The sequence below is a fragment of the Nomascus leucogenys genome, chromosome 7b, assembly GCF_006542625.1.
Source record: "Nomascus leucogenys isolate Asia chromosome 7b, Asia_NLE_v1, whole genome shotgun sequence".
NCBI lineage: Eukaryota > Metazoa > Chordata > Mammalia > Primates > Hylobatidae > Nomascus > Nomascus leucogenys.
The window spans coordinates 60,726,510-60,750,284 of NC_044387.1; the positions used below are offsets into that span (position 1 = coordinate 60,726,510).

Genomic DNA, 23,775 nt, shown 5'->3' on the forward strand with positions numbered 1-23,775 from the left:
CTCTCTATGGCTTTTCTCTGTCTTAGGCTTGAAGCGACAGTGCATGGCTAGAACCAGCCAGACCTTTGGAGTTCAAGAACTCGAGAGGTGGGTGAAAACTGCCATTGCCTCCACAGACTGTCTTCTCCCTTGGAGCTGTAAGAAAACCTGAGTCACCAGGGCTGGGAAACCTGCACCACTGAGACGAGCACAGCCTCTGCCGGCATGCAAGTGGCCGCTGTCAGGACACATGGACTGAAAGTGGTTTGTCAGCTGCTCCATTAGGTTTTTTTTACCCATATGTTTGCTACCTTTCTTTCCTTGATTTAAAAATAGGGAGGGGGAGCAGTCTCAGCTGTCTTCAGCTGCTAGGGAGAGTTTTTTCCCCTCCTGAGCTACTGTTTCCCCCAACCCGAGCCTTTCTCTCTTATTGTACCCACCCTTTCTGATGAAGTCATCAAAGCAAAGATTGCATAACTGATGCATAGGCCTATCTTGTGTTATACTGGGAGACAGGCCAATGTTTCCATTAATAGACAAGAGCAGCACCACGCTGCCAAATGGAGCTCTCTGCTGCAACCACTACAAGACAGGAAGAAGGGAAGGGAAGCTGAGTGCTCAGGGAAGGCTGTGGAGGGAAGGCAAGGGCACTTCCGCCATCATCTCCAGAACCACCACAGCCTTGGGAGGGGGCCTGAGAGAGATCAGTGCTGACTGCCTGAGAAGAGCCCGTCCACGGTGTCCCCATGTTCTTCCTTCCTTCCAGAGGCTGTGGGAGGGAGAGCCCATGTCAGCCTGCTCTGCCGGTTTCCCGACTGCTGAACCTGTCTGTGGGAAGCCAGGTTTGACCATGTGATGCTGAGGCTCTGAGAGGAGGGCTGCCCTTTTCCCCACCCTCGGCCCCCATTCCTATGAGTAGAAGCCTGCCCAGCTGCGGTGGTGGGGTCTGAGGAGGCTAGGACTTAGAGCAGGGAAAAACACAAGGAAGCAGAAAGAAAAACAGAAACACTTAGAAATCTGGGATTGGTACTTCTCCTTATGTAAAGATTGTGGCTGACGACCAGCTTCTTAGAGGAAACAAGTCTAGGAGAAGGGCTCATACCTGGTCCGTGATGGCCTATGGGGGATCAGGGCATAAGACCACCTGACCCTGGGCCTTGCATCCACAAGAACCTTGAGTTTAGATTTTTAGACATATTCTTCAAACAAGGTTTTACATATACAGTCACTGAGAAATCCTGAGAGGATTGAAAAATAGCATCTATTTTACAGCTTTAAATTGTGCCCTGAGCTGAGCGTGGTGGCTCACTCCTGTAATCCCAGCACTTTGGGAAGCTGAGGTGGGAGGACTGCTTGAGTTCAGTTCAGGACCATCCTGGGCAACAGCAAGACCTCATCTCTACTAAAAATAAAAAAAATCAGCTGGGCATGGTGGTGTGCACCTGTAGTCCCAGTTACTCAGGAGGCTGAGGTGGGAGGATCGCTTGAGCCTGGGAGGTTGAGGCTGCAGTGAGCTGTGATTGTGCCACTGCACTCCAGCCTGGGTGACAGAGTGAGACAATTCTGCCCTGTTATTAGATCGAGCTGCTCTAAGTCCATTATCAATTAACATTCTTTATACGTCCTGTGTTTATTTTGTGCACAGTGTAATTGCCCTATGCTGTATTTTTAAAAATAAAAACATTGCATTTAAAAAAAGCCCTATTGTCATTTCTTCATTTTGTAAACATACCTGAGACTCCAACAAATAGAAATGGCTCAAGTATTTTCTTAACCTTGAGAAGACTTGGAGACACACAGGCAGAAAAGGAAGTTTAGGAAGAATATAGCACTCAAAGAGGTCTAACATAGCCCTTGACTCCACGCCACACATACACATGGTAACCTGGATAAAGGAATCTGGAAACAATGAGAAATCATCTTCTCTACAGATCTTAAACTTTTCTTTTCTTTTCTTTTTGAGACAGAGTCTCGCTCTGTCAGCCAGGCTGAAGTGCAGTGGCATAATCTCGGCTCACTGCAACCTCCGCCTCCCGGGCTCAAGCAATTCTTCTGCCTCAGCCTCCCTAGTAGCTGGGATTACAGGCGTGTGCCACCATGCCTGGCTAATTTTTGTATTTTTAGTAGAGACGGGGTTTCACTGTGTTGGCCAGGCTGGTCTTGAACTCCTGACCTCAGGTAATCCACTCGCCTCGGCCTCCCAAAGTGCTGGGACTACAGGCGTGAGCCACTGCGCCTGGCCATCTTAAACTTTTCACTCTCTTTAATCAGAACTCTTCTTGGGAAGCATGATTCAGCAGAGCTTGGCTTATAGTAGGCGCTCATAAAGGTTTGCTCTCAGTATCATCCCTATTAATAATGAGGAAATTAGAAACTTTAGGTGGGGCCTATATTTTCAGCTCAGATTTTGTTGGTTCTTAATGGTCACTTCCGTTCCTCAGCTGTGTGAAGGAAAATATCCCTGTTTACAAATGACCACTTTTGCTTAGGATAAAAGTTAAGTTGGTAGCTGAATACGAAACGGGACCCTAGAATAAACATTCTTTATACGTCCTGTGTTTATCCTGCGCACAGTATAATTGCCCTTGGGAAGTTGATGGGAAAATTTAGTGAGGAATGAATCTACCTTTTTTACTGTAACAATAGAGGTCTTCTAAGATGGGGGTTATGCACCAAATATTTTTTGCCACCTATCCCTTCTAAAAGCATAAATATTTTTGCTTAAACATCTGGGATGTAGCACCAGTTTCCTAAATTTCTTTCCACCAGAAACTAAAGCCAAGTCTGACCTCCTTAACATGATATCCCCTCAAATGGCCACTACCACCCCCTCATCTTTCCCCAAAAGCTTTTTGGGGTAATTTCTCCTCTAGCTAGTTGACTTCATACCCACCTTCACTCTGCTTCCCAGATCCAGGCGGGCTGCTTTACAGCATAACCACGATTCACATATACACATCTCCACCTAAAGTTACACGCCTCCTTTAAGAGCTGCTGCAACCATTACCACTTCTCTCCAAGGTGACTGCTTGTGGGAGGATAACATCAGAACAGGAGGGGCAGGGTGATTAATGCTGGAGTAGGACAGGGAGATCTAACCTGCTGTTCAGGAGACTTGTCAACCTGAGAAAGCTCCCTGGACACTAGGGATCCTGTTTCTGGTCTTCCTTCCCTTTGGACCATTTCTCTAATAGACACAGTTTCTTGTACTTTGGCCCAAATAATTACTTTCCCCTTTGTGTTTCTGTTTCCCTTTATCCTCTCCCCCATTTTAAGAATACACAATTTCTCAATCAGCAATTATTAAACCCTTCTCAAGTCAACCAAACCTTTTCTGGAAGCTGACACTAAATACACACGGCTGTAAACTTGCTGAGGAGTGGAGGAGGGGTGAGTGGGGATGAGAAACCTGGAAACTGAACTTGAAATCTGTCTCAGATCCCAAGGATGCCACACGGGGAAAAGCCAGCCAGCGTGAGATTCTTTATTTTCCTTAGGTTCTCGGGGGATAATTTATACTGAAGGCCTTGAGAACACTACCTCTGAATCATATTTAGAAGCATATAAAAAAGGCTGACAAGGCCAATCTTGATTCCTTTTTTCTTTGATGTAGTCACAGAGAATTTTGAAGGAAAGATGGGGTTTCTGAGTCCCCATTAATAAATAAAAGTAAGTCCTCAAGGAGTGAACATTCATGTACAGGGTGCTGAGAGCTCACATGTGGAGGGGCCATCCCCATGGCCATAGAGTCCTGCCACGGTCATTGTCACTAAGAGTTGTCACTGCTGTAGTAGTAGGGTCCCAGTCACTCTTAGTACCTCTCAGAGGTTTCTTGGGGACACAGCCCAAATATATCCTGTAGTCAGATGCACAAACACCTTGGGTAGGAACCTAGAGAGGTCTGGAATACTCTGATTCACCTTCTGCTAAGAGACTTAGATAAGGAAGGCTGACTAGGTCAGTTAAATTGATTGCCAAGGTGGCTGACCTAATAGAGGTTCAGGGATCTGGTTTGAGAACATGGAGCCTCAGACCCTTCCCTTCAAGCTGTGCGGCACTGTATATCCTTAGTGGCATTTTCAGTTTCAGCTTCCAGATCTTAGAGTTGATTTTTCTTAAAGAACACTCACAGCTAAAACAAACAAACAAAACAAATAAGCAAACAACCCACTTGCTTAATATGATATACCACCCCCCAGGAGCATGGGTTGTGGTTATAGCTTTGCTTGGGATTTTATGTGGAGTAAGTCACTTCATGGCTAAAATGCAAATATGGCTCAGAAAACAAGTATACCTCCCCCTGAAGTCTGAGCACTAGAACACAATGTGTGGCGTGTATATTTTGCTATTAAAGTTTTCTTTCAATCTGAATATGCATCCCACTTTTTGAAAAACTTTTATTGCTCAAGGAGTCTGCACAGGCCCAGTACCCCAGCACAATGGCAGGGGCTCTGGTGGGACTCTCAGACTCTCAGTGCAGTGCAGCCACGGCCCCTGTCCTGGAGGAAGACTGAAATCCGAGTGCAGAGACTAGGTGCACTTCACGGAAAAGCTCAAAGATGACACCGGCTGGTCAAGAGGCAAGCCGTGTGGCATGTGTTCTGTTTCCATTTGATTTCCATAGAGTCAGGCCGACCAGACCCCGGATGGGTGGAGCGGTGGCATGGCATAGAAAGAGGCCCAAATGTGGATACAAGGCACATGAGTTCTAGGCAGTGTTTGAACTGGGGCAAGTCACTGAACATTTCTAAGCTTCAGTATTCTCCTTTATGAAATGAGGAAGCCAGTCCAGGGATTCTCCAAGGTTTCTACTCGCTCTAACATTTCTCTGGTTCCACTTGGAAAGAGCTTCATGGATAAGCAGGGACTTGAGTGAGAGCCTTGATGGAAGTGTAGATTTGGATTTGAGTGAGAAGAGAAGGAAGGAAGGAAGGAGAGTGGCCACCTGCAAGGAGGGAGGTGGCCACCCAAAGCTGGGGTGTTTGCTGGGATGTGTAAGAGGAAAGCTTTGCAGGGTGGGACTGGCCATGGACAGGTCTGCATGCAGGCAGATCCAGCCGACTCGACCACCGGCCATCAGGAGCCACAGCAGGTTCTTAAATGGAATAAACGCTGAATGCATTACTTTAAGGAGATTAAGCTAGTGTCAGGTAAAGCAGAGATTAGAATGGGGCTGGATCAAGAGAAAAGTGAGCAGGAAGGGTTGGGAGGCAGCTATGGGGGTAATCCCATCAGGAGGTGAGGGGAAGCTGGCTGAGATTTGGCACTTGACTGTGGGAACTGAAAAAAGCCAAATGCACTTGCCAGGCATATTCCTGCAAGAATAATAATTCTCATGTGCAAATATCTGGGGTCACTTTCCGGTCTGGGGTCCCACCTCCTCCCACTCATTTCTTGTCTCTATTATTGTGCTCTGCCCAGCCCACACGGCTACCAGAAACCTGGCAGAGATATAGTGATCCCTGCTTTAAAAGCAGGTAAAAATAATGCTAGTTTTTCTGGTCTTCCCTATTTTTAAAAAACTAAATTTATTTAAATGTGAATTTAGTATACAGGATTTTAAACATACCACTTGGTTTTTGACAGGGAGTAGAACAGTAGGTATATACTGTGAATATTTCCAAAGCCCTCACAATACATCCTGGGGATGAAGGAAAGATGGCAGGCAGTAACAGGAAATGTGACCACAACAACTTGGAGAAGAAGAAACCTTTTAGTTTTTGTGCTTCCTTAACTTGTTTCTCCAACTTTCTCCTGCTACTAAATGTTTCATTCACTCAACTTTTTTCAAGAAGGCCTGACAAGTAATAACGAAAGTTCTATGGTGGCCCAATTAAAGACTTTTCATGACAAGTAGACTTCATAACAAATGTGATAACTAAATATTTCCTAAGCATAAGCTCTCAGTTGGATTTTTGATTAAAAAGTTAGAAAATCACTCTTGGTCTTATTGCTAAATCTTGTTTGCAACAGAAATGGTATGTTATACTTTTATAAGATAATTAACATTGCATGTGTTCCACTAACCTTTTAAATCTGAACTAGAGATGATAATAAGAATAATTTCTAACAAAATAATTCATCAGTACACAACCAGTTGGACTGTTGAAAATTTATGATTGAAGTTAAGAATACCTTGGCGGTTTCAGGTAAAAACATGTTTTATATCACCAACTTGGAGGCTAAGTGTCTTCTCTGAGAAAATGAAAAATCTTCCCTTTGAAAATTTTCCTACCCCTTATCAAGACAACAGAGGAGAAGCAGATTCCCTGGTCCACAACACTCTGAAATTACCACTGGGCTCTGGAAAATGGATTGCTTCACCTATTTGTTCTGTCTTCTAATCCCAGGGAGGGGCTGCAAATCTCCCCATCTGTCTCTCTCGCTCTTAGGGCCCCTCGTTGCCATGGTCTTTCCCACAGTATCTAAAGGAACAAGATTCCGCAGACGTTTGACACTGGACCTCCGCAGGCAGCCAATTTGTTTTCCTTTCACCTCCCCCCTTCTCCTCCTCTCTCCCTTTCTAATATAGCATATTCTTTCTGTGCACCCACCAAAAGTAATGTGTCAAACTATGATTATGTTTTCTTTTATTAAACAAGTAGAAGAGAGACCGATTGCTTTCCTTCCTTTGATCAAGTAAAGGTAATAAAAAGCCTAGGGAGAGTCGGGGTGGGAGGGGGTTGCTGGCGTCTGCTGTCCTGGACTAGGCTAGCTTTTGTCGGGGGTTCATCTTAAGAAATTGTGGGCCACCGGCCGTGGCTTTCCTTCATGGCCCAAGGCTTGCAGCAATTGCTTCTCACTGTTCCTGTGTTTGGAACCAACTGAGTCTGTGCAGCCCTTAGTGGTTTCGTTTTGTGCTCTTGGAAAAGCAAAGGGGTTGAGGGTGGAGGGAAGTCCTGTCCTCAGAACGTGCAGGGAAGTCAATCCTTAAATGATGGTTTCTGTAGGGTGGAAATACCAATCTATTTGAACCCTTAAAGCTTATACTAAATCCACACTCTCTGCATCACTGAGGAAGGAAATGTAACTTGAGAGTTTGTGGCGCCGGTGGGAGGAGGGAGAAGAGTGCAGAGCACGGGCAACTTTCCCCCACCTTTTAGACAGAAACTTTTCCTTTAAGCATCTGCATCTCTTTACTTAGAGAATGAATTCTGGGGGGAAGAACTTTAAAAAAATCTTTCTTGTAGGTCAGGTGCAGTGACTCACGTTTGTAATCCCAGCACTTTGGGAGGCCGAGGCGGGTGGATCACCTGAGGTCTGGAGTTCAAGACCAGCATGGCCAACATGCTGAAACCCTGTCTCTACTAAAAATACAAAAATTAGCCGGGTGTGGTGGTGTGTGCCTGTAATCCCAGCTATTCGGGAGGCTGAGGCAGAACTGCCTGAACCCAGAGGGTGGAGGTTGCAGTGAGCCGAAATCATGCCACTGCACTCCAGCCTGGGCGAGACAGGGAGACTCCCTCTCAAAAAAGAAAAAAAAAATTCCTTTCACACATCATTTGATTACTGATACTTATTAAGAGTAATAAGAATGCACATATAGGCTGGGCGTGGTGGCTCATGCCTGTAATCCCAGGACTTTGGGAAGCCGAGGTGGGTGGATCACCTGAGGTCAGGAGTTCGAGACAAGCCTGATCAATACAGTGAAACCCTGTCTCTACCAAAAGTACAAAAATTAGCTGGGCATGATGGTGGGTGCCTATAATCCCAGCTACTTGGGAGGCTGAGGCAGGAGAATTGCTTGAACCCGGGAGGTGGAGGTTGCAGTGAGCCAAGATCATGCCACTGCACTCCAGCCTGGGTGGACAGAGCAAGACTTCGTCTAAAAAAAAAAAAAAAATGCACATATAGAGGTGGTGGGCCTTTGAAAGGGGGGTGGGAAAACAATTCACAGGAACACTGCCCATGGTACATTCAGCTTCCAGATACTCACAGGCTCTAAGAGGGCCTCTATCTCTTTACATTGTCCAGGGGCTAAACAGGAAGATGGGAATTGAGGTTTGGGGCACTAGAGCCATAAAAGAAGACACTCCCTAGGCTGGGGTTTCTAGGGCTGGTCACCAAGATGCCTATCACTTTCCTTTCAGGGGCTTCAGAGAAACAGGCTCACACCCCAAAATAGAGTCACTAAGGGACCTGAATACCAGGAGGAGGGTCTAGAAATGGAAAGAAGTGGAGCTCAGATTGAGAACCAACTGCAGAAAGGATCTCTTGTCCTGAACATCAAACCATACAACAAGGGGGAGAGAAGAGGACAAAATGCATCAATGGGAATGAGTGAAACTGAAGGAGCAGGAGGCTGCTGGGGAAAAGTCAGGCTGAGAAGAGGCCAAGAACAGACCCTGGCTGGGAGGACACTTTCGGCTCAGTCCCCCAAATCAGGATGAGGTTCAGCTTGACCACAGCTGTGCTTTCTATAGTCTATATGTTTCTGGGATAAGGAGCAAAAGCACAATTGGGGTAAAAATTTCTTTTTTTGTTTCAGTTTGAATGCAACTAGCTTTGGAAAGTTGAGCAATTTCAAGTAACTGTTCCGAGGTTTTGAACGGTAGAAAGGCAGGGAAAAGTGAAAGAAGGTCTCGGCCTGACCAGGTATTTTGCCAGCGGCCATTTTCAAGGCCTGCAAACTCAACCCGGCTTTGTTTTGCTGGCCTCCGAAGACAGCCTCTCTTAGGGGCTCCTCTTTGCATGCACACCATTTTGACCCTGCTTCTTTGGTGAACAGAGTGTCGGCACGATTGTGGCTGCACACGTCCTTGAAGTTCCAGAGGGCACCTCTTCCCTCCCATCTGGTCCCCCACAAACTGCCAACTAAAAACAATCCAAAAGCTCTAAACAGAGCTCAAATGGAAAAAAATATTTTCTTCCTCAGGAAAGACTGGAAATTTCCTCAAATTGAGAAAAGGCAAAGAATGGTTTATAAATGTACAGTTTCTATGTTCACAAAGATATGATATACCCCAATTATATAAAATCACAGCCAAGTTCATATTTGACCTAATGCTTTTGCTTTCCAGGTTTCTTTGCATTAACACAGATTTCAAAAACATGAAATATACATTAAATGCAAAAAAAGTTTTCTCTAAGAGAACTGCTACACAAGCACCATGGGGCCAAGTTATAGGTTTGGTGGCATTAACATAGATATTTGCATATATTCCCTTCCTAATCTGCTTTCTTGCAGATCTAAGTGAAAATCTGATTGTTTTCTCAGGCAAAAACCCAGCCCTAGGAGCAGCTCATAAACCTCACCACAGACACAGTACTCATGGCAACAGGAACTATTTCCTTTGGCTTATGAGCTCTGGTAACTGTCAAGGGGGTGGGGGGCGCCGATCAGAGAAATCTGGAAAGACATGAGTCTGTCAGAACACGTGAAAGGACTTGACATGGAGGCCACATTTGTGTTGCACAATTTGCATGAGCACTTCTGGACAAATTCTATTTTCACATGCAATTCACAGACCCGCGGTGGCAGTGCTAATTGGTGAGGTTGCCACTCAAGTGTGGTACCAAACAGGAGCTCTCACTACATAGATGAATAATACAGAGTTTTGAGCAATGCAGTAATTATTTTACAGTTATTCTACATCACCATCATTCCATTATCTCTTTGTCCCCCTCTCAACTCCCATAGTGGAGATGAATAAGAACCCCCCCACCCCACCCTATTCTGCCAAAAGTGGAATTCATGTTATTTGAAATCAACTTAAGAATAAGAAAAGAGATGGCAAGGAACAGCTATCATTTCATTAATATGGATGGATTATTCATGTCACTAGAGTGACAGTGAATTTGATTGTACCCTGAAGTGCCAATAGGATGCCAAACACAGCCGTGAAACACACAAGAAACTCTGAATGGCAGAGTGCTTTGGAATTCATCTGCAAGAATTCCAAACCCCCAAGATAAGGTAGCTCATTGCCCACATGATATTTCAATGCTAAGTGAAGGGGAAGGGAGGGTTCAGATCCCCTGGGTGCCTCCCATAGCTCCAAGTGACAGGGAAGAAGGGGTGACAATTCCCTAGTCCTTCGTAGGTGGCATTAGAAGCTTTAGAAGCAACACAGCATCCCCTGTGGGTCACTCTCTAGCTTCAGTAAAATCAACCGATCAGAGGGAAAGAGAGGCCTCCTAGGCGGTGGGTCGTGAGTCCTCCTTCTGAGGATGGTTCAGCATTTGCTGCCTCTGCACTAAATGCAAACCAGGTGGACTCTAGAAATGGCCTTTGGTGCAGTTTTGGGCTTTATTCTCTTTGTTCCTTGGAAATATTAAGCCTTAAATCCTCTTTGAATTTGAGAGTTACTGATTGAGCTGTATCTGAACTATATTACGCCACGTGATGAAACTCGACACACTGGAATTCACTCCTCCGTTGTTCACTCTGTCTGACCCCAGTGAAGAAGTCTACCCTCCTGCAGCTGATAAAAATATAAATTTAAAGAGGTAGTTAGGCCCTCTTTAGGCTCAATTACTTTCTTTGTATATTTTACCTAAAAATGGCCTTCCTAAGGCACTCTATTTTGAATTTCAAAAGTTAGTGATAGATTTTCATCCTAGCATTTCTCACATTCAGGTCTCATCACTACCTCCTACCCCCTGCCCTCTTTTAAAAACTAGAGTGGGAGGAGGTTTCAGAAGAAGGGTTTTTGTTTTGCTTTTACATTTCTGACTTAGGCCTCAGTTGAAAATGAGCATTCTTTTATGGGTAGTGGGAGTGGAGATGTCTACTCCTATTTGGAACAACTGGTAAGCTGCCTCCTGTGATTCAATCACTCTTTTCCTCAAGTTAGTTAGACCTGAAGGTCAGTCGTCCGTCTTCAGGGTCTAACTCTGGATCTGGCCTGCAGAGTAGGCAAAGAAAGATGGGGTGGGTAGCTGCCCATAGGTATGTGACAAATAACAAAATGCCTCTGAAAAATATCTCTCCCATATCCCTGTCTAAATACAACATTTTCCCATTTGGGTTTAGATTTTCTAGGAGATTACTATGATACTTAAAATATTACTTGGAGTGGTCTAACATAATCGGGTTGAGTATCCCTTATCCAAAATGTTTGGGATCACAAGTATTATGGATTTCTTGGGATTTTGGAATATTTGCATATATATAATGAGGTATCTTGGGGATGGGACCCAAGTCTAAACATAAAATTCATTTATGTTTCATAATACATGTTATACACATAGTGTGAAAGTAATTACATACAATATTTTAAATAACTTGTGCATGAAACAAAGTTTTGACTGCATTTTGACTGTAACCCATCACATGAGGTCAGGCGTGAAATTTTCCACATGTGGTATCTTGTCAGCGCTCAAAAAATTTTGGATTTTGGAGCATTTTAGATTTTAGCTTTTCTGATTAGGATGCTCAACCTGTATATATAACCCACAACAGCCCCTAACCCTAAACAGTGCTTAGGTTCTAAGGGGTGGTACACAGATGGGTGGGTTTGATGGAACCCAGGGAGCCAGTGGGTAGACCTTGTGCCTGGAGGGAGGAGGAAAGAGGATACTGGAATACACTCAGCCCAGGTCACAATTTTGCCCACAGCAAGCCATGGAGTTACAATGACACCTTTGACCTCTAATCCACAAAGTATCCATTCTTATTTCTTATAGTGTCTGCATGTAAGGTTACAATATAGCTCCTTTTGATAAAGAAAGGTACACATTCAAAGCAGAGACCTCAAGGAGGCTCCATATAAAAGGAAGCCTGTATTGCATTTATTACTACTACGGTCTGAGCCCAGCAGCAGAAATCTGAAGCTTATCATTACTGCCTAACTCTGGAATAGCCTTATGTTTTCTCTTGACTGCGACTTTGGGATTCAAATTCTAACTTTCCTTGCAGATAGATACTTCAGCAATTTCTACAAAATGTCACAGATGGCTATCTGTAGGTTCTCCCTAATAATTCCTATTTCATTAGCTTTAAGACTGATAAATTTTAAGGCTCATGTTATGTACTACTAGAAAGAAAGAAAAAAGCACCCTACAGAACTATGGTATGCCATCAATTGTAAGATGCATCCTGATTTCACAGATGTAAAAATGTGATCTTCGGATCAATGAGATATGGTATTTAGGCCTGTGGTTGCATGGGCACAGGCCTGGGACTAGGCTCCTATACAACCACCAGGTCTAGCATGGTGGACCTAACTCCTCTTCCAGTGTGTGACACCCACCCTGGACCTAGCCTGGCTCTCTCTGTGCTCACAACCCCACCTATGAAAAGGGGGTGAGTGATAACCACTCCCCAGCCTCTTCTTTGGGCCAAAAAGAGGATGGCTGGGAAAGTGGCTGGCAGGTCATGGGAAGCTTTGGAAGCCAGGACTTCTCATGTCTTCATTCAGGGAAGGCTTGGCACAAATACATTCTGTATTTTTCTAAATGATAATAATAAAAAACTTTACCACATAGCATTTATACATATTTCTCCCGAGAGAGCATGTGTACAGATAAGAAGTAACATGGCCACTCAAAGATCGCAGCACTAACACCTAAATGATTTTAGCTGGATTCTAGAAGAAAAAAGAACTAGAGGCAGGCAATAATTTTAAGGGAAAAAAATGTCCCTCTACATTGATAACCATAGTTCTTCAGGCTGTTAATGCTATGTCATTAGCCACTTCCTTGTGGTGACACTGGGAAGAGCTAACAGGGGGAAAGAAAATAGGATGGCGAGGTTTTTGCAGGCTAGGGTGATTTTTTTGAACCTATCTGCTAGGTCAAGATAATAGGATACGATACAAACCTGAAGAATTTATTCTTCCTGTCTTCAAAAAGACTTACGACCATCTTGAATCCTGTTTCAGGAGAGGGCTCAGCTAGTGAAAAACAGATTAGTAGAAAGAGTGGGCTCCACACCACTCAATTCCTATTTTTCCTTCTTTCCCTTTTCATTGGGGTAAAATATACATAACATAAAATTTATCATTTTAACTCCTTTTAAATGTACAATTCAGTGGCATTAAGTACTTCACAATGTTGTGTGATCGATAACCACGATCTATTTCCAGAAATTTTTCATCTTAAACAGAAACTCTGTACCCATTAAGCAGCCTGCCTCTTTGCTTTTTTCTTTTCTATCTATCTATCTATCTATCTATCTATCTATCTATCTATCTATTTATTTTTTGCTAGGAGCATTTTAACTGCTATTATGGGTATTGATACAAATTTGGAAAGGAACGTGATTAATACTCATGATGGAGAAAATCCTGACAGAAAAAAGTTAAAAGGTGAGTTTCAGAGCTGGTAGGAGAACTACTATAAGCAGGCCTTTATAACCTTGAGTCTAAAACTACCATGAAAATAAAATATAATTTTACAAAATAAGTGAAGGGAAAAATATCTGTATTAGGGCAACTGCAGATCTTTTATGCTCCTTCCCTACATACTTCCCTGAGGCTGAGGTGAGGATTAATAAGTTTACAAGGCTACTCAAGTCAAATAGATGTTAAACTATCAAAGCTTAGACCCACTCATTTCTTCTGTCTGTCCATCTGTGGATCCATCTCTCCTTTCTCTCATGCATATGCCAGACACAGTGCTGGACACCATGGCTACCAAGACACACAGGTATGGCTGGCCCTCAAGGAACTCCTACATCAGAAAGGAGACAAATGGAAACGAAGAATTGTGTAATGAGCAAAAGACAGATAAGGGAATGATTAACTCTGTCTGGAGACTGGGGTGGAGGGAGGGGTGAGAGTTAATGAAAACTCTCTTTGCCCACGGCAGAATTAAGAATTAATACTACCTACTATACACATGTACATTAATATGTTGTAATGTTATAAAGTTACGAATGTGATAATTACAGACTAAAATATTAGTTGAATAGTAACATATAAACTGGCATATACCCTATGACTGAAACCACAAAACTTAAACGAGTGCCTAATGCAAACAATATTACTATGCAAAACAAAGGTGTATTAGGGAGGTCAATTATGGGTGAGTTTTTAAATGTAAAATATCACTAATTTTAATCACATGTTTATGTTCTTATAGTTCTTTAAACATTATTTTCTTCTTGATTATAAATTTATCCACTTTGGAAAATGTGGACAACACAGAAAAATATAAAATGGGAAAGCAAAATCAATGCTAATTATTACCACAAAATGGTAATCACTCAATATATTTCCAACCAAAACATTCATTCAAACAAGACAAGGATCATAGCTGCATATTACTCCATTGTATAAAGCTGTTATCATTTATTTAACCAATTGCCTATTGTTGGACATTTAAATCATTTCCAATTTTCACTACTTTATGCTGAAATGAACATTCTTGTACATAAACTTCTAGGTATATCTCTGATTATTTCCTTCCAGTAAATTCCTAAAAGTAGTTTTGTGTCAAAGAGCGTGAATGTGTTTAAGGCTCATGTTTTGGTACATATTATCAAATACCCTCTGGAAAGATATGACCTATTTACACTTCCATAATACACAAGGGTCTCTGGATTATACTTTAGGTTCAATTTTTAAAAAATGACCAGCCCAGTGCAATTGTGATTCTTCATGATTCTTTCCTAGTAAACAAGACACTGTAAATAAAATTAATTTTTAAAATTATTTAAAGTTTATTTATAACATGTAGTCATCTAAGCTTTCCCCTCAGTTTCTCTTCCTCTGCCCAAAGTCCCAGAAGCAGGCACGGTCGGCCTCTGTTCTCCTTAATCAGCAGGCTGACATCCTATGTGTTGCTTTGTCTGTTCGGGGTGGCGAATGCCTGAGTGCCACAAACACCATTTCCCCGGGGTTGTCACCTGAGATTCTTCAGCTGTCTGCTCAGAGCAAGTCCCCGTGTATCAGAGTGAAAAGGCACGTCTTTATTCCTGTAGTTGGCTTGGCCAGCTGGCCGGCACCAATTCTTATGAATGACAGCCGGTTTGCTGTTCCATATTTCAAAAGCCGTAAGGCAGAATAGTACCTGTAGACTCTGGGAGTGAAACGCACTGGGAACGACATTGGAGAAAGCCTGCTCCTTATTTGGCTTGGACCTCCCACTACCTCAGCAATGTGGATTTAAGAAAACTGTGCCAGCCCAGCATGGTGGCTCACGCCTGTAATCTCAGCACTTTGGGAGGCCGAGGCGGGTGGATCACGAGGTCAGGAGATCGAGACCATCCTGGCTAATACGGTGAAACCCCGTCTCTACTAAATGTACAAAAAATTAGTTGGGCATGGTGGCGGGTGCCTGTAGTCCCAGCTACATGGGAGGCTGAGGCAGGAGAATGGTGTGAACCTGGGAGGCGGAGCTTGCAGTGAGTGGAGATCGCGCCACTGCACTCCAGCCTGGGCGACAAAAGATTCAGGATTTCCAATTAATTTTTGGTCCCTATATATGGTTTACTACAACAGCAGAAAAAGAAGGAGAAAGAGTGAGCTTTTGCATGTCAGTATTAAGTAAACATTGACACATTTAACACAGGGGCCCTGGGCAGTCTGTTGAAGAAACTACAACAGGCCAGGAAGAGCCTGAAGAGTGTAGGAAGTTGTACCAAAATTTCTGGTTGTATGAATTTTAGGCAATGGATCAAGATATGGCAATAGTTAAAATAAAATTTAAAAAGCCCCCTAACTCTGTAATTTCTAATTCATTTAATGAACACTGTGGGGTCCAAAGTTGGTTGAAAATAGTTTTTGCAAATTTGAAGTCAAATTTCTAGCTCTGCAGGACTTATGTCAAAACACCCGCTATGGTCTGGGAAAGAATAAATCTAAGTGTGAAAGTTAACTCAAAAGTTATCTGTTCATCTACATAATTCATTAGGAAAGCGGCACATAGTAGAAGAAAAAAAGCAACTTTCTGCAGCGTATTCATGAACATACTGCAGGAGTATAAGAACAGCAAAGCGTGTAGGTTGTCCGGGGAAGAATGCTACTTTGAACCTTCTAATCCCAATGTATTGGTTGTTTAGTATGCTTTGAAGGGAACACTCCCTCCACCCAGTGAAAACGTTGATGATTTTGAAAAATATGATGTGCACTGATAAAACGTTATTCACTTTTAAAGTCCATGGTATTGAATAAAATGGATCTTTAATTTTGAGGATATTTTTATTATGCTCCATCAAGACATGGGAACTAAAACCAGTAGTATATTGGTCTATGTAACAGAATCACACATGGCTGAAGACAGAAAGTTGGCCTTAAAAAGTTGTCTGTCAACATTCTCATAGAATATCCCAAGAATTATACCTGAGAGTCAAGGACTCCAAGCCTAAACCTTAAAGGGACCCCGAGGCACTAGCTAACTTCTACCTCACAGGGAAGCTGCCTTGGAGAAGTTGATGTGCAAATTCAAGCTCGTAATAAAACATTTCTGGAAATGACTTGGTTGTGGCTGTACTTTAGGCTACCAGCACGGGCAGCTCTTTGCACACTGCACATTCCCCCCACACCCTCTGCAACTTTTTGCTCTGAATTGAGTTAATGTCTGACAGTTTGGCACCCGTGAAACGGTTGTTATTGTGAACAGCAGCACACAATATTTTTCAGAACCAAAGTAAGAATAATTATCTGGGGAAACACCCAGGTTTTGCAAAGCCAAAACCCCTGCCCTTCTCCCTAACATTTTTATGGAGGTTCTCTAACATTGCAGGACCTGATATGAATGCATGACTAAGTCTTCCGCCACTACAGCAGTTTGGAAGCGCATTATCACAGCCAACAGATAATTCACTGTGGAACCAGAATGAAATCAGTGACCTTGCCCACTCCGCTCTGGTCTCAAATGCATGCCTCTGTGTTCCTGGCCTCTGAATATGCTGTTGCCATCTTGCCAGCCTGATGTCTGAGCCAGGGGGATCATCCTAGACTTCATCTTCTGCCCCCCTCTCTTCATATCCAAGCTATGAGAGAATCAGGGCGTTTTACCTCCTCCACAGCACCCTACTTGGCATTTCATTGGTCCAGGCTGTCAACTTTCCCTTGGAGCTCTCTGCTACTCTCCTGGCTGGTTGTCCATTTTTCACTCCGGTTTCTCTCCAATACACCCTCTAGCCACCAGGTCCTGAGCCTGCCAGTACTCCCCCTCACACTCACACTCCAGCAGGGTAAGAATCCTATTCCTGGCCAGTTGTGGTGGCTCACCCCTGTAATCCCAGCACTTTGGGATGCCGAGGCACGTGGATCACCTGAGGTCAGGAGTTTGAGACCAGCTTGACCAATGTGGTGAAACCCCGTCTCTATTAAAAATACAAAAATTAGCTGGGCGAGATGGCATGGGCCTGTAGTCCCAGCTACTGGGGAAGCTGAGACAGGAGAACTGCTTGAACCTAGGAGAGGCAGTGAGCCAAGACTGCACCACTGCACTCCAGCCTGGACGACAGAGTGAGGCTCCATTTCAAAAAAAAAAAAAAAAAAAAAATCCTATTCCTTATCAGGGCACACTTCATGACCCACCTCTCCAGCCTCATCTGTTGAGGGCCACCATGCCAGCCCCCATGTTACCTCTGATCCTACCAGTCTATTTGTATTTGGCTGAATGTGTCTTGCTCTCCCCTGTCTGCTTTCTCTGCCTCCAGTCCCCCTACCTTCTTTACCTGGCTAACTCCTTCTACTCATCCTTGAACTCTAGCTCTAGTATCACATCCAGGAAGCCCTCCCTGCCATCAGCATGGCTGGTCACTTCCTTTCTGAATATCCAAAGCACCTTCTGCCTTTCTTCCACTGGCCTTCTCAATGCCTGTGTCACAACCGCATGCCCATCAGTTTCTCTCCCCCTGGCTGGGGGTCCTTTGCCAGCCTTTGTCTTTGTATTCACTCGCCTCTTGCAGTGCCTATCATGCAGTTAGGACCTAATGACTGAGTGATGAACAAATGATGGAAAATAGGTCTGTGATTAGCTGCTTCCTGCAACCTTGTTACATTCCTACCTGACCCTCCACAGGTCAACTCAGGACAACTTTTAAAATTTGTTTTGGGAGAAAGCCATCTGCATTTCCTGAGGCTCCTGTCTAAATCACAGTTCTGGGCATCCAGGGAAGGAAGGTATGCCTTCCTACTCAGCAGATGTGGCCTGAGTATACGTTGCTGTGTAAAGGAAGAAAACCAATGAGTCACGGTAGAATCTGAATCTTTTAACTTTTTTTTGTTAATATTTTAAGATATGGCTACTACAGCTGATTGTTATCGATCTGTGTGTGCAGAGGTGGCCAGAAAGACTGATGTATGCCCAGCTGTTCATTTGATACCAGACACACACTGTGATCTGGGTCTGAAACCTCGATTTGTATGACCTCTTGTGGCCTTTTGGGGCCAAGCTCTCGACATGAGAGTTACAGCAGTTTTCCTGCCTCCCTTCCAGCCATGTTCGGCTGCAGGAGTATGCTAGGTATGTTATCGAACACTTCTGGTCCTCTACTGATGCCCCCGTTTATTTTCCAGCAACAATTGTCTCAGAATTGGCTTTTCCACCTTATCCATGTCTTGTCTCTTCTCCAAATTCCTCTATACTAGTCACATCTTCCTCAAGGCTTTTCCTGGACAAAACTAAAGTTTCCTGAAGATCGCCAGCCACTGACAAATACACCAAGTGATATCCCTGTTTCCAAAATATCAATCACATACTCAAAGAACCACTGAGCTGGAAGGGACCTCTGGGCATCGTGGCACCTGAACCTCTCTTGACGAGAATCTACAAGACATTTTGTTAGATGTTTGTCCATCCATCCATCTGTGAAAAATCACAGTGATTGGTTGAGAGACTGGTTCTAAAATGAACATCATGTACTTGGGAGACAGATGTCCAACAAATCACAGTCACCCAGAAAGAACCTTCTCGCCCATGTGATTTCTCCTCCGATCTTGATGTTCAAACTGACATTTGAGGGGAAGACAGAAATGTGTCCAGATAAAAATCTCCAGCTGGATGGTACAGGGCACAGCAGTTATGACAGAAAGAGAAGAGCCGCAGCAGAAGAGCAGTCCGGTTACTCCCCCAGGGAAACAACATCCAGAGGGATGGGGGACTCCAATATATTGCCTTGAATATCAACACACTGAAGTATGCAGCAGAAACCGAGTGAACCTGCTGGAATAGGCTGGTGTCTGTGGGGCTCACGTGGCAGGGAACTCCTGCTTCCTACCCCTCCACATCCATCCTGCCCTTGCCCCAGGTCCTGGCCTGACTCCTCACCTTGAACCAGCATCTCTCCCTAACAATTTTTCTAGTTGCTATTAGGCTGTAGTCCCTGCTCTAGGTGTGGAAGACCAACTCTAGGTTTTGGCCATAAATTGTTTTAGCACCTAGGCAAATTGCTTTCTAGGTTATTAAAAGAACTGCAGATGTTAGAGGCTGTCTCTAGGACTGTTAGACAACCTTGTTTTGTGCTTTCTTTACCTATTTTGATTTTTCTATAAGAAGTATGCATTATTTTAATATTTTTGGGAAAAGAAAAATGATTTAAGATAAATTTTTTTTTGCATCTGTGGTTATGGAAACACTGTTAATATTGAGAATGAATAAATAATGGAATACTGGAATGAACCATGAAGAGAAGCAAGGCAATAGCCCACTTTCACACAGGGGGTAAAGGTGAACATGATATTGATTTCTTGCAAAGTTTTAGGAGAAAAGATTAAACAGGATTTCTGAAAATAGGTAAAACAAAGAGGCCACCTTTCCCACTATTCCTTACTGCTGTTAACTGATTATAGTAGGGGAATGCCACATATGTGATACTTCTCAACAACACGGTATTTGGCAAACTCTCTCATGACGACTTTTGGACAAGATGGAAAACAGTGCATAGAAGTGAAAAGTAGGTTCCTTGGAAGCTGGCTGAAAGTCTGGTCCTACTGGTACCCAGATTGGTGTCAACGGGGAGTGATAAGGCACTGTCACTGATGTAGATGAAGGCAGCAGATACAATGATACAAACCTGAAAAGATGAGCTAAACTCTCCCTGTGGAGTTTCCAAGATGCTGAAAGTTGAGCAGAAACTCAGGTCAAACTTAACAGAGGTAAATCTAGAATTCAGGTGAACAAGAAACCAGCTACACAAGTTCAGGATGGGAGGCAGGGAAGTGGGATAGATAGAACGTGGGCTTTGGAATCAGTGCTGGGCTGTAAACCTAGTACTTCAGGAAAATTACTTAACCTCACTCAGCCTCAGTGTAGGTGGGAGAATTAAGTAAGGGACTGATGGCACCATGTTTAGCACAGCGCCTGGCTCATGGGCACAGGACATGCTCAATAACTTTATAATTATTACATGTGGCCAGACAAGAGTTCACTGTATGCAGAACACCAAGGAGCTTCATTGCCCAAAGGAACAGTAAGAACTGACAAAGTGATGAGGCTGTAAAACGCGTGAATTTGAACTTAAGCTGCAGATTCAGGAAAGAAACTGTACTACTATACTCTATATCCATCAGAAGCCATCTGGAATATTGTTCAGCTCAGGACACCACGTTCTGAAAGAGATACCAAGAGGCTGGAGTGTATCCAGAGTGGTGTGACATGAGAGTGAGAAAAAGCTGGACAACTAGAATCATTTAGGAAAGAAAAATGAGTACATGATGGTCGTAACAATTCTCTTGAAATATTTGAGGAATTGTTAATAGAAAAGACAGTCCAATTGCTCTGTTGTTCTAGAGGACAGCTTTCTTTTCTTTTCTCTTTTTTTTTTTTGAGACGGAGTTTCGCTCTTGTTGCCCAGGCTGGAGTACAATGGCACAATCTCGGCTCACTGCAACCTCTGCCTCCCGGGTTCAAGTGATTCTCCTGCTTCAGCCTCCTGAGTAGCTGGGATTACAGGGACGCACCGCCACACCTGGCAAATTTTTTTATTTTTTAGTAGAGATGGGGTTTCACCATGTTGGCCAGGATGGTCGTGAACTCCTGACCTCAGGTGATCCACCTGCCTCAGCCTCCCAAAGTGCTGGGATTACAGGCATGAGCCACTACACCCGGCCCTAGAGGACAGCTTTCTAAAAGTCGTCAGCCAAGTTTGTTTAACAAAAGGGAAAACTTTTCGACAGAATGGACCATGGAATAGGTTGCTTCATTTCCCACCACTGCAAGTGATCAAAGAGAGTCTAGGGGTAGGGGGGGTGTTAGGGGAATTGAAGAGGTTTTTACAGTTGGTCCCCTTCTTCCTCCTCCCTGCTCCAACAGCTACAGCCTCTACTGCTGGACCTTACTAGGCTCCCTTTCATCCGATTAATAACGATTAGATAGGACACAGAGTCCCCCAATTCCTAACCTTCTCCACTAGAGCACAGAAGGCACATTCTCATGCACAGATGCATATTCATCCAGCAAGTATTCGCTGATGGCACTCTACAGGACAGGAAGTGTGCTACTTGACAGGGGCTACAAAGATGAACAAAGTATATCCCCAGGGAGCACCTAGGCTAGTGAGAAACAGGCCCCTCAACAGATGCCTGTGAAACGGTGAGGCAAGTGCAGTGATAGAGATTAGCACGGGGGACTCTGGAATCACAAAAGAAGTTCAACTAACCCAGCCTGGCTGTGTCAAGGGGAGTCAGGGAGATTTTCTCCAGAAGTAGATCCTGGAAGCTGTGTGGGAATTGGTTAAGCAATGCGTTAGAGGAAGAGGGACAACATGAGCAAAGTAATGAAGGTAAAGAACAGCCCTGTGGACAAGCAGTTCTATATTGCTGGATTGTGAAGCACAGGGCATGAGACAGGAAGAAGTCAGGCTAGAGAGGTTGGATGGACCTAGAGCCCAGGGAGCCCAGAGTGGGTTTCTAGGGGCTTCTATGCCACGTGCAGAAACTTGCATGGATGAAGGACTCTTGTTGGAGCTGCAGAATCCTAACTAGCCCCTGGCCTCTAGAAATTATTCGTGCAATTGTATGTTTCATTACCAAGCATGTTGTCTGTTCCATGAGTGCAGGTCCTTGTCCATCTAATTCATCACTATATCCCCTGTGTCTAGCCCAGCGCCTGGGACACAATAGGTACCTAAGAAGGAAGAATGGGAACAGAAAGGATGCAACTTCACAGGGTTTTTGTGAGGCTTCCTAAGTTGCTATATGTAGCATGCTTAGAGCACTTGGCCCTAGCATGCATGAATAAGGGACAGTGATTGTGACTATCATTCATTTGTATTTCTTTTTCTCCTGTCTTGTTGATTTTTCAAGCCCACTGCTTATAGTACCTTTGCCTTTGTGGCTGGCCCTGATTAATACATTTTGATGTGTAATAGTGTTTGCCAAATGATAACAGTCCCCAAAGAGGCCCCCAACCTACAGAGAGTTACAGAAATATTCAGCATCATAAACCAAAAAAGGACATTCAAAGGAGAGAATCGAGGAACTGATTTCCTCAATGGAAATCCAAAACTTATCTTTGCAGGCAGGCCTCCTCAAGAAAGTATGCAAGTGTCACATGAGGCTCCATCGCTACACTCATGGCTAAAACTTTAACCCCAGTGAACCCTGGTTAAGAGGCAGGTAGAAATGGGTGAGAATAAACTGTTCTCTGTAGACCTCGTTGACCCTAACAACCATTTGAGGGGAGTTTAATCTGGTGGGGTGTGGCCAGGCACAGCCCATGGTCTCTCTAAGGAGGGCTGGAGTGGGGGTGTGTGTGCATATTTGGTTATCTGTGTGCCAAAGTTAGGCTTCCTGACATTGCTTCCTCTGGCTTCTCTTGGCATAGTATCTTCCTGGTCTATGAAGGCCTGCAATTGGCTGATTTTGGTTAGAGGGAAACTGACCAGTGGTATTTGGTGGATACTGCTTGTCCTAAAGATTCAGGAGGAATAGAACTTTCTCCGGGAACTCAGGGACTCATCCTGGGATGACAATCTAAGTTTTTAGGGTCTGAATAAAAGGTCTGCATCCCTTGTGGACAAGAACTTAACTCTAGAGAGGAGATTCCTCCTGCCACGCGATTAAACCTGGAAAGATTTTAACATCCTTTTCCTTTGTCAAGTCCCCAAAGGATACATTCCTGATAGGGAATGCTAGGGTTTATTCTCCCTTGAATGACTAGGCCCTAGGCAAAGCTGAAGAGGAGTCTGGATTCTGTGAGAATGAACAAGGCAGCTGCTCGGAGTCGGCTGCTGAGGGGACCATCTGTTTAAGCGACGAGAAGTACGGAGCTAAAGAGGCACACGGTATTCAAATATGTGAGTTCCCTGCACCAGGGCTTCTGGTCAGTTCTTGAATCAGGAGAGAAAATGATGCTTAGGTGTTAAAGGCTCAGGGGAAGCCGAAATGACTTCAATTGCCAAAATAAACAGAATTGCTTAATTAATCTAACTAAAAAAAACCTGTTCAGCATTGGATTAAAAAAATCATGTTGATGCTGCCCCTGTTTATTTGGCTGAATCCTGGACTGAGAGGGTATATTTAGCCTCAGTGTGCTTGCAGGATTGCATCTTGCAGCTCAACAGGAAATATCTGGAGTCACAGCTAAAGATATCTCTGCATGTTCAGAAATTTACGAGCAGCTGTAAAAGTGGAGCTATGGTGGGCAGAGTGCTGGAACAGTCTCCCTTTCAAATGAGAGAGGCCGCTGAATTAAACACTTGAGTATACCAAGTTCATGGCAGGCAGAGGGCACCTGACGTGCTAAAAATAGCCAAAGTGGAAGTGTTTTTGTTGCAAAAATAATACTGAACTGATATGTTCCTTTTCTAAACCCACAAGAAATGGGTGAAGGGGTAGAGGGTAGGCTCTGAGATTCCAAAATCTCAGAAGCCATGCCAGGTGAAGAAAGTCATTTCCTCACTTTGCCACTTTTCAAAAATAAATAGCTTCCTTAAGCTGAGCAAACTGAAGTAGCAGT

The 23,775-nt window shown here is 43.9% G+C and overlaps 2 protein-coding genes across 4 annotated transcripts in view; one reads left to right on the forward strand and one right to left on the reverse strand.

Annotated features, from left to right (window-relative positions):
- Positions 1 to 1,669, forward strand: part of MGST2 (microsomal glutathione S-transferase 2) — a 75,061-nt gene extending 73,392 nt beyond the window's left edge. Inside the window, exons 6-7 of one of the 3 annotated variants that reach the window (XM_030816175.1) lie at positions 27 to 87; positions 746 to 1,669. In XM_030816175.1, the coding sequence (XP_030672035.1) occupies positions 27 to 87; positions 746 to 827 (143 nt within the window). In that variant the 3' untranslated portion in view covers positions 828 to 1,669. Of the gene's footprint in view, positions 1 to 26 lie in introns of all 3 variants that reach the window. The other 2 variants (XM_003258133.4, XM_030816177.1) reach the window with 2 other exon arrangements.
- The window catches only part of MAML3 (mastermind like transcriptional coactivator 3), a 440,643-nt gene that overhangs the window by 23,426 nt on the left and 393,442 nt on the right, over positions 1 to 23,775 (reverse strand). The window lies entirely within an intron of this gene.